Source organism: Polypterus senegalus, chromosome 12 (genome assembly GCF_016835505.1).
Source record: "Polypterus senegalus isolate Bchr_013 chromosome 12, ASM1683550v1, whole genome shotgun sequence".
Lineage (NCBI taxonomy): Eukaryota > Metazoa > Chordata > Cladistia > Polypteriformes > Polypteridae > Polypterus > Polypterus senegalus.
Window position 1 is genome coordinate 62,994,101 of NC_053165.1, and position 10,692 is coordinate 63,004,792.

Here is a 10,692-nt window from a genome sequence, read left to right on the forward strand (position 1 = left end):
TCTACTTTAAATTCAAGGGCAGAGCTTAAAAACAGCTTGTAAGTTCCTGTCAGAATGGTGAAATATGTTGTGGCCCATTTTTAATTGGAAAGTTAGGGCAGGTTGGGACTTGTCTATTTCATGCCAAAGTGTTTCAGTTGCACTTTTTGACTTAAGCTTCCCATCCACCTCAAAACCAGATAAAGAACTGAGCCATCTGTTTCAGTGGCTGGCTGCAGGTGTCTGGGTTGTTGGGTTTTGCCCCTGTTCCATTGGCGTCTGTCGGGGTAGTGTTGTTTTATTTACATGTTAATATGTAGGATGGGCCACTGTTAAAATTAATAGCACCAGTTTAAATTATTCCCATTATCTGAGAGATTGCAATAGGCATTTATATACAGTATAAAATACCTATAAATCTGTGCTCAGTTGCCCACAGTTCAGCTGTGCGCCCTCTTGTGGCCTTGGATCTACTGTTTATGCAACGGGTTCCTGCCAGCTAAATAAGCCGGTGTTTTAAACCTTGGGTCATGACGGGCTTTTCTTTTTAAAGCTCCACCCAAGCCCATCAAGCAGTCAAAAATAATCGCCCTCAACACCCAGTTCTTCTTTGGGGGTGTGTTCATTTTCTCAGCAATGGACAATTTTACTTTAAATGTAGGGGCAAGCCAAAGCCTGCATGAAAGCCATGTTGGATTTAAGAAGGAGGTAAACAGCAAATGTGAGGGATAATCAGTGGCTTTTGGCCAAGGTCGGCCTGGAGATGGTGAAGAACAACATGCCCGACCAGCCTTCCTTCTGCAATATGCCATCTTATTGCACACTAATTAATTGAAAACAAACAGAAATCCCAGAGCTTGCAGAAGAGAGTCAAAACATCTGCTTAATAAAAGCCTGTCAGAGTGCCGTCTAGGCAGACATCCAAGGAATTCAGTGTGTTTAACAGATAAACGCTACACCTGTAATTTAAATTGCCGGATTGGATTTTGGTTTTATCCTGGGCGGCTAATGTAACTTGTTTTGAAATGTTTACTAATAAGGCCTAACATGTTTAAGAAAATACATTCTGTGTAGTAAAAAATTATGAAATCGGGGCTTTCAGCCTGATGGAACATGTTTGTGCATATTCTGTAATATATTCTAATTATGGCAACCTCGGTATGTGTCCACTTTCCATATATTTTCTGCTTGGCCTTAATTTGCTTCTGAAGGGTTTGTTATGGCTTTCTTGGAATATTGTGTCCCAGTGATGTCCGGGCAAGTGTCTAACCCTCTCTCTCTCTTGTGTGCATTCAGTAATCTATCTTCTGTTAAGGCTGTGTCACCTCACACGACACTTCCAGCTATTTTCATGTAAATGATTCCAGCAAGTCAGAGGGCAGTTGGCAGCATACTCCCGTGAAGGCCAGTCTCATAATGTGACAGACCCTGCAACTCGCCCTGACGAAGCTGAACAGATTTGACTTTGTGTTTAGTTGCAGGGTTAGGTTTTAGTGCATGAGAGCTGACAACCAATGAATGCTCATCTGGAAGTACAGTGCATAGAATTCAGTGACAGTGAATAAAGCACTCTGGTGTGTTAGATCTCACAAACCAAAGAAAAGCTCATCTGTCTGATGTCTTGGAGTACGTACCACAACAGAATGGGGGGAAAAAAAGAAAAGAGCAGATATTATGCCTGAACTTGCTGTACTTGTAAACCCTTCATACAGTACTGCTTCCACCAAGGTAGCATATTATAAAGGGTCAATCTCGATTGTGCTGGAAAGTTGGCACTCCATCGCTGAGTTTGACAATGGCAGTGTTTTTTTTATTGCACCTACCCAAACTGACCCACATAATCCTCAAAGCAACCAGCCCCAGTCATGTAGATTAAAATGGTCTGGCAGTGAAATTGGCAGCAGAAGTCCGCAAGTCCTGCATACCCTATAACCAGACATTGGTTTTAGCCTCTCTAGTCAATTCTGTATGGTGTGAGGAGGCAACTAGGACGCTTGAGCCTTTCTTATAGGGTGCACTCTACTTTTAAACACCCTGATGTTTAATTATATTGAGCACCTTTCTTTCAACTTTTTAAAACTTTGCATTAAAGTTAATCTGTCACATATGTTTCAAAATTTGAATTCCATCCAGGTCTGTCTGTGGATTTAATAAACTCTTGGGCCAATTAACAACTTCTGATCTTTTAATTCAACATCCCGTGCCAATTTAACCAACGTGATTAATTGATTTAGACAAAAATGTCATGAAATTGAACGTTGTCCCTGCTGTCATTTTTTTGAACACTTCATGAAAACTGTTTATTATCATACACGAGGTCTGGAGGTCTACCGGCATGCTTTTAGTGAGTGATGCTATAATATGCAAATGAAAGATTAGCTTCCCTTCTCATCCATATATGCCTGCTCGGTTTCATTCTTGAATAAACATTTTTTAACAGAAAAATCACAAATTGTGTTATAGTTTTTGGCAACTTTGAGCTTCTCTAAAGCCCTCAACTGTGGCCATATTGTGGGTTACATGTTGATTAACACAAGTAAATGAGTTCTCTGTACTGACCCTGTAAATGTGTTGAACTCTCCTTTTGTGTGATTTTTACATTTGGACTGTTCAGAGTCGTGTGAATTTTGATAAATGTGTTCAGTTTTACCTGGACAGATGTGTCCCCTGACCTGTGCGTGTGTTTTCTTAGGTGTTTTAAAATCTAACAAGTTTTTTTTTCTTTTTATTGCCTGCTCATAAGCTGCAGTTCTTTTCATTTTGATGAGGCCTGCAGTATAATTGAGAAACACGCTTTTTCTTGTGCACATTTCTGATGCCCAAAACTGTGAGCATTGCATTCACGCTGAGTCACATTTCAAACCTTTCCAAGGACTTTGTGCCTTGCTTAATTTTTTTTTTCTCCCTTGCTTTCTGTAAGAGGATTATTGGCTGTTTAGCCCCCATATTTCCCCCCCCAAACCCCCGCCTCCTTCCTCCCCTAAGACTTGGTCAAATCTTTGTTTTCATTCTGATTTGAGATCGGTGGTGAAGCAGGTCTTAATTGTGTTTTTGTTTTTCCTCTCCAAGTGAATAGAAGCTGTTCTGATTCATCCGCTTGCACGCAAAGCTAGGAGGTGGCAGATCTTCGGCGGGTTGAGCTGCAGGCGATGCCTTCCCCCACTCCTTATGCATGTGTGTTTTAGCTATTTGCTTTTTGGCCGTATTAGAATGCAGTGGAATGCTTTCAGCCCAACAGTTTGGTTTTTGCTACTTTGCCTACTTAATTTTGGCTTTAAAAACTGGGATTTTCTTGGAATTCTGTAATGATTTATGTAACAACACTTCATAATATGGTTGCTTTTTAACTTTTTATATTTGCTTCCAGGTGTTCAGAATGTTGTGATCATTTGATTAACTGGTATTATGAGAAAGATGGCAAGCTGTACTGTCGTAAACACTACTGGGAAAAGTTTGGCGAATCCTGCCACGGGTGCTCCCTGCTTATGACTGGCCCTGCAATGGTGAGTGTCTTGTAAATGAAGTGCACCAATGGACACTGATTAACGATGCAGGGTGAATGGGCCTCCGTAACCTTCATAGTTTTATGTTGTTTCATTTCCCTGCCTAGTTAACTTTTACGTTTAGTCTTGTTACACACTAACAAGAAAACTGATAGCGTTCAAGGCTGAATTATGACTTTCTCCTCATCAGTGAGGAATGCAGTACTTTTTGACTGCTAAACAAGAATGCATTTGTTTCTGCAGGTTTGTTAGTGTTGTTGTGTGCATGTTTTTGTAATGTGAATAAAATACAAAACGTTCAGTGAATGCAGACAGGGAACCTTTTTGACAGCCCTTTATAGATTAAGGTTTTTTACCAGTTTTGTGTAGGAATTTTGAGTAAAAATAAGTTTTATATTGTTTGCAGAGATCTCATGTCTTTCCTAGTCCACATCTCCTTGTGCTTTCTGGTGGTAGGAATGTGTTTCCTTCAGAGTCTTCAGGTTTTGTTTTTGATTTTTTTTTTTTAATTAAGAGGTTTCATGTTAAATTAAATCCCCACTTCTTAATCAGCCCTTAATTAGGCTGTGTTTACATTACAAAAATCATAGCTCATTTGCAGTTTTTTGCTCAGATAGGGTTTGCCTGTCTTGATGGTTCAAGTGACCTGTTGTATCTAACTGTAATGTGAACGCATCTGTCCTCCAAACAGCACAAATGTGCATATTGATAACATTTGTGCAGAAATCATCTGTGTCACCAACAAGAAGTCATATTTCTCATAAAACTGCTGGTATTAAAGCCAACAAAATGGACGTTCTGGTAGCTAGCATATGCATTGAATATTGCTCTGGATGAAGGTAAACCGTGATGTGATTAGGTTGAAATGGTAGGGGGAAAAAAATCCCAGATGCTTCACTAAGAGATGTGTTGGTACGAGAAAGCAGCCAACAATGGCGGGACTACATCTGTAGCTCTCCTCCATTGTTGTGTTGCTGTAATGCCGGTGCCAGCTGATGGCCACGGGGTTCAGCCTGTGTGTATAGGCAAAAAAAAGCATTAACTCCAATATGACCATTCACATTAGCGTCGCATGGCCATGAATCAGATCCATCTTTGACCACACATGAACGGGACTCGAATCTGATTTGAAAGGATAAGAGTACTGTGTCCACACAGCCATGAAAACAACAGTTCATGGATCTTTAGAGTATCTTTGCAATGTGCAGTGACAGGCATGTGCCAAGAAAGAGAGACCTCCCGTTTTTACAGTAGTTTTCAAATGGCTGCTGTTTAGGGTGGGTTTTGCAATAGAAGAGAGTGAAGCAGTGCTGTTCTAGCTTTTACTTTGGTGGTCTAATATTGTCTTCAAATATAAATTTGATGGGTGCAGTGTGAGCCTGTGCTGCCACCTTGCTAGTCCACAATCTGCTTCCCGTCCCAAACTGGTCACTGCAGGTGGAGTTTAATCCTTCTCCTTCTGGCTATGATAGTGTGTAATGTACTGTTGCCTATTAGGTAAATTAGGTGTGCTTACTTGTGCTTCAGTAACTTGATTATTCATAGATACTGCACTAAAATACTTTGTAAACCTTCATTCTGGTTAGAGAAACTGGATTATTGACCTTTGAGAAACCTGGTTAACAGAGGTAGATTTCTGTTCGAATAACCAGATTGTGTCCATGTAAACCCTTAACCAGGTTACTGTTAAGGATTTGGTAATCTGCACCTGTCTGTTGCACTCTGTCAGCCTGCGCATGTATTGGCCTTGCACTCACTTTCCACAGTCACAGATAGAAACTTCCACAAAGTAGAGGCAAATGTTTGCATTATTCCTTCTCCTAGCTGAAATGATCTATCTCAGTATTTCAGAAATTGTTAAATGTATGTTGATTTGCTGAATGTGCAGGGCTAAGCTCAGTAACACAATCTCGAGAGCATTAGGGTAACATGTTAGAAGTAATGAGCGTTTCGTTGTCTGATCACTTTGAAGTAAAGAGTAACCTAACTCAGTATTTACCTTACTAAAGTAAAAACACAGGTTGTTATTCCAGTGGCACTGGGTGTAAAGTAAGATTAAGAAACCAGGATTCTGATTTAGCCATATTAGTCATTTTAACTTGATTATGTGTGTGCATGTAAATGTAATTATTGTGCGAGTGAACCTGCAATGGACTGCTGCCCTGTCTTGAGTTGGTTTATCTTATACCAGCACTCCTGAGATGAACTCCGACTCCACAAAACCTACAAGTGGACTAAGAAGACTGGGAAAATACTTTACAGGAAATAATTTTTAGTAGGATTAGTTTTTTCACAATAGTTAATTTCTCAATCTTGTATTTTTGTCAACTGAAGAGACATACCAGTGTGATTTTTTTTTTTTTTTTAAAACAGGACAAGCTTGACTTGATTGGACTTCTTATTTGTATGTGAAAATAGAAGATAGTGTTAAATCTTTTTATTGAAAATGGAAAACCTGGTGAATAGAAAACAAAAGCAAATAAGAAAACCACTCGCTAAATTTCTGCTAATTCTGTAGAAAACTCTTCTAAAATCTTTGTTTTAATTAAAATTAATTTTTGTTGACTTGATCTGGTTTATAAAATGACAGGATATGTGCACATTTTAAATATGTTATAAGAAGATGGGTAGGGAGAAAATCTCACCATTGTGCGCAGTTTTTGTTTGGATGATAATATTCAAATAAGTTATTAATTTTGTTGTATGAATTATCACAGTGTAGATTTATGTGAAAAGTATATATTTGTGTTAATTTTAAATACACTTCACACATCTTTCATTTGCATACATGGTGTGTGTGTCCCTTTATGTATATGTGTAGATGCACACTGCATACACACACACACACCATGTATACACATTTTACTTCTTCTTTCTCCCACATTTCCTAAGCCAGTAATTATTACCAGAAGAGTCCAAATTGTTTATTTCCCCTTTGGCTTGTGTTGGGCATGCTTTTTGTGGCTTGACCTTGGTGGTCTGCTCGGTGGTCTGCTCAGTTGACCCCTCAACAATTCAGCCTGCTGTACACACACAATTTTTTACTCCTTGTATGAAGTCCCAAATTCAGATAAATGCATGGCATCTTCTTGTTTTCCTAAAGTACAGTAAATGTTTTTATACTTCATTTAAGCAACCTTTTATTTACTGTTATTCATATTACCCATTTGAAGGGAAGACGTATTTAATTTTTTTGCTTCTCTAATATTTTGACTAAGGATGGCCGTTCCACTGAAAGCCAAACTGTTTTAAGGAGACTTACCAGCAAATGACATTTTTAAGTTAGATTTGTGCTTGCTATTTCGTTCTTTCTATCCTGGTATGCTTATCCCATAGGGTATTCACCATAGAAGAACAGAGTTAAGTATATTTGTTTATTATACATACATTAGCCTCCTATTAAGTGTAAATAATTAGCAGACTTGAAGGCCACCTGTTGCCACGATGCAGTTGATTTTAAATACTTGTCAAGCGGGAATTAAAAACAATAAAAACAGGGTACATATACTCTACCCCCAGCCTTGTAATTTTAATAACATCAGTGAAGCAGCATTCAAGAAGGATTAGTCCACATTGTGTATACGTAAGCCAGTACTTCATGTAATCAACAATTTATGGCAGTCAGTGAAGCCTGCATCCTGGGCAAACGTTTTTTTTTTTTTCCCCAAAGGTCAGCGTAGCATTGCTGCATGTCTTGATGATGACACTTAAAATCTCTGGGTGCCTTATTTACTTGTTTCTTTTGGGTCAGATGTGGAGAATTCACTACATTACAGTGTTATTTACAAGTGCAGGGCTGTTGGAGTGCTGTGCCATCTTACTGATTCAGTGAAGATGATTAGATTTGCCATGACAGACAGAGGCATTTATCTGTGTTTACCTTTGTAATGACTCAGTTGTTTGTATTCTTCTTAGGCAGAGCAAGCAATAAGATATGCAAAATAACTGTGTTTAGTAGTTGAGTAATCCATAGGGATTTTCAAAGAAATGATAGTTGGAAGCTTAGTGGCATATTTCTGTTATCTTAAGTAAATGTTTTGTGGAGGAATAGCAGGGCACAAAAATAAATCAAATGGGTTCTCAGTATTAGCAGTACTTAAGGGGGTGACCTTGGCACCTGAGAGCTTGGAACACTAAGGTTTGGTCACTGAACTGTGCATTGTTTTGTGCTGCTTAGATTTACTAGTACTTTATACTGTGGTTTATTTGTTTTATAAATATCATTGTAGGTGGCAGGGGAATACAAGTACCATCCAGAATGCTTTGTATGCTTGAACTGCAGGGTGATAATTGAAGATGGAGATACATATGCTCTGGTTGAACGCTCAAAACTGTACTGGTAAGAAAAAAATATTTAATCGTCTTGTTGGAGCTTACTGAAGACTCAATGCATCATAATTCTAATTTTGTTTTGACCTGCTGTGGGTCATGCATTTGGTTTATTTTTTGGAATGACCAATCCCTGTCATCTTGTTTTCCCCCCTTCCCTCTTTAATCCACAGTGGTAACTGTTACGCCCAGATCTTCCTGACCCCTGTGTTTGAGAAGCACTCTCCAGATTACCTCCACGATTCCTTACCTCACACAGTCACACTCATTTCTGTGCCAGCTGCCACCAACGGAAAGAGAGGCTTTTCTGTGAAAATAATTCGTGACTGTTCTGGACCAACCAGCAGTGTTCTAGTGAAAGAGTGAGTATTTGTACTTAACGGATTTGATCAAGTCTAGCATAAGGGAATGAACTGAAAACACATTTAAGTATAAATAAATTTCATTTTTCCCCCATCTGATGTCATGTCATTTCAGTTTTTGTAGGTTTTTTTTTTTTTTTTTATGGTTGCTTTAGGTGGCCAGTAACCTCGAGCCAGTGCTCTCTGAAGATTAACATGGAAAGTGGATTTGTAATTGGTAGTCTGCTAGATTTCTTTCGTTGTAAAAGCAAAACTTGTGGGTTAGGCTGTGGTTTTTCAAACCCAATTTTCTAGATGTTTGAATACAATTCTGTGCTACAGTAAAGATATTTTTGTGCCTGTCATTCTTCTTCCAAATTACATTATTGCCTGTTATATAATTTTCAACATTTTTAGTCCTAGAGAGATAAGAGCATAAATTAGACTATTGAGAACAACATAAATTAATGGTTTCCATCAATTTAATATTATTGGGTCCTGAACTGAAGATCTCTAAACTGCTGCTTTCATTTATAGTATTGGGTCACTAATGTGTGAAGAATTACCTTTTGACATTTGTCAGTGTCTGTCCTTAAGTACCTTATTTCTTTTTTTTTTTTTTCTTTACTCTTCAACAACACTGACCCTATGTATTCTTTGATGGCTTTAAGCCCCTCCGTCATGTCACCCCTACATCTGCTTATTTTAGTTGAAGTGATTCAGAGTCTACAGTCTTTACTTAACCTTCTCATCTGAAATAAGTAATGCAGAGACATAAATTGCACGGAACATTCTAGACATGGCCTCCCAAGTGCATTATACTATATAAGCATGTCCCCAGGGCTTGTTAGCCAACACCAGTCAGCCTTCTCTACATTGTCTAGTTGAGGGAGGTTATGAATTTACTATGAATGTAAATTATTCAACTGCATTTGCCACAGTCATGTCTAAATTTCCTCCCCACATTTCATTAGGGGTTATACTAACTCTTTAGTTATTTACTAATACATCCAATGTAGTGTCATTTACAGATTTAATTAGATAATTCAAGTTTTATCTAAATCATTTATAAAGGTGTAAAAGTAATAGGTTAATGTTTAAACTTTGCTATAACTGAAGAATAGCATGTTGTTTTTCTATGCTTTAAGCCAGTTTTACAGCCATGTGCCTAACTTGCCTTAGATAACTAACTCCTTGTGGACTGGTGACAAGGCTGTCATGAAGTTCATTTTTGAAAGTCAAATGCATAATTTTAATCAAATGCTTTTGTTGCCGCCTCCTGATTTTTTTTTTTCTCCTCAAATTAAAGGTAGTGGTCTGCTGACCACATTTAGCATCTTCTGTTTTTTTCTGTGTATTTCATTTCCCCCTTTTACTCTTCTAATGATTCATTTGCTTGTTGCCCATTCCTCCACTATAATCTTCTGGTTATATTTTGCCTTAGTTAGTAATATTCTGCTCCAGCTGTCCTTTGCCATTTCTAATTCTAAACTCACTCCATTGCTTGTTAGCTGTTGCTGCATCCAGAAAAAATGTCCCAGTGTATTTCCTTTGAGGCTTTTTACTGCATTTGCTGGAAGTTTGCCTTTGTGAAATTATATTTTATCATTATGCTGTTTGGTAATTTGCACTGCCAAAACATTCAAACTGGATCATTATAGTTTAATGGTCTGTTTTCGGGTTTTTAATTTAGTACCAGTTTTTAATGTGATACTGAGCCATCTGGAGGTGGCGCCTGGTTTTCATTGCTTAGTATCAGAATGTTGCTTACAGTAGTGGGCACAGAGTTGTACTTTGAACTAATCACAATGTGACCATTAGTCTGAAGTGAAGGGTTTTGTACATTATTGAATGTGAAAATGATATTGCTTTGTTCTGATTTCATTTATTTAGAGTTAGAGGAATGCATATCAGTCCTGAGGTGCGTAATGCAATTCATGCTGGAGATCGGATCTTGGAGATCAATGGAGCCCCAGTTCGCACTTTACTGGAAGAGGAGGTAAAATGTTTATTGTTAAAGGTGCCTGCATAACTTTATCCATGCACTGTGCACTTTGCCTTTTTAACCAGCCTGTTAATTATGTGCTAACATTGAAATGGTTTTGGTCTGTGAAATGCTGTGGGCTCAGTTGAATGTGCATTCTGTGTCTTTTTGATCGGTGTTAAGCAGTCTTTGCTGCTATGGTGTGCCACATTTTAAATTTGTTTTTTGTGCTGATATGACAGGAGTTGCTTTGTTCTCCTCCAAGGCACAAGACATATCTTTCAGCATCCTCTGTGTTCTTTGCAGATATATAACACTGCCCCCTGTTTTTTCCTTTAAATTATTTCAAAATTTGAACTATTCAGTAATAATAATCACCTCATACAGTGGTCATCATTACCCATATTTCCCAGTGCACTAGAAAAATAGAAATTCTGAAAACAAGAGCAGACAAAAGAAAGGTTTGAAATCGAATATGACTCTCGAGGTTTAAAAAAAAAAAAAAGCTCTGCCTATGAAAGGTCGACATATTTTATAGTCTATTAAGTAATCTTTA

General features: G+C 38.1%; 1 protein-coding gene across 2 annotated transcripts in view; it reads left to right on the forward strand.

Moving 5' to 3' along the window:
• Positions 1-10,692, forward strand: part of limk2 (LIM domain kinase 2) — a 46,968-nt gene that overhangs the window by 23,338 nt on the left and 12,938 nt on the right. The window contains exons 1-5 of one of the 2 annotated variants that reach the window (XM_039771853.1): positions 3,003-3,153; positions 3,347-3,482; positions 7,712-7,821; positions 7,985-8,173; positions 10,046-10,151. In XM_039771853.1, the coding sequence (XP_039627787.1) occupies positions 3,152-3,153; positions 3,347-3,482; positions 7,712-7,821; positions 7,985-8,173; positions 10,046-10,151 (543 nt within the window). In that variant the 5' untranslated portion in view covers positions 3,003-3,151. Of the gene's footprint in view, positions 1-3,002; positions 3,154-3,346; positions 3,483-7,711; positions 7,822-7,984; positions 8,174-10,045; positions 10,152-10,692 lie in introns of those variants that run through there. The other variant, XM_039771852.1, reaches the window with a different exon arrangement.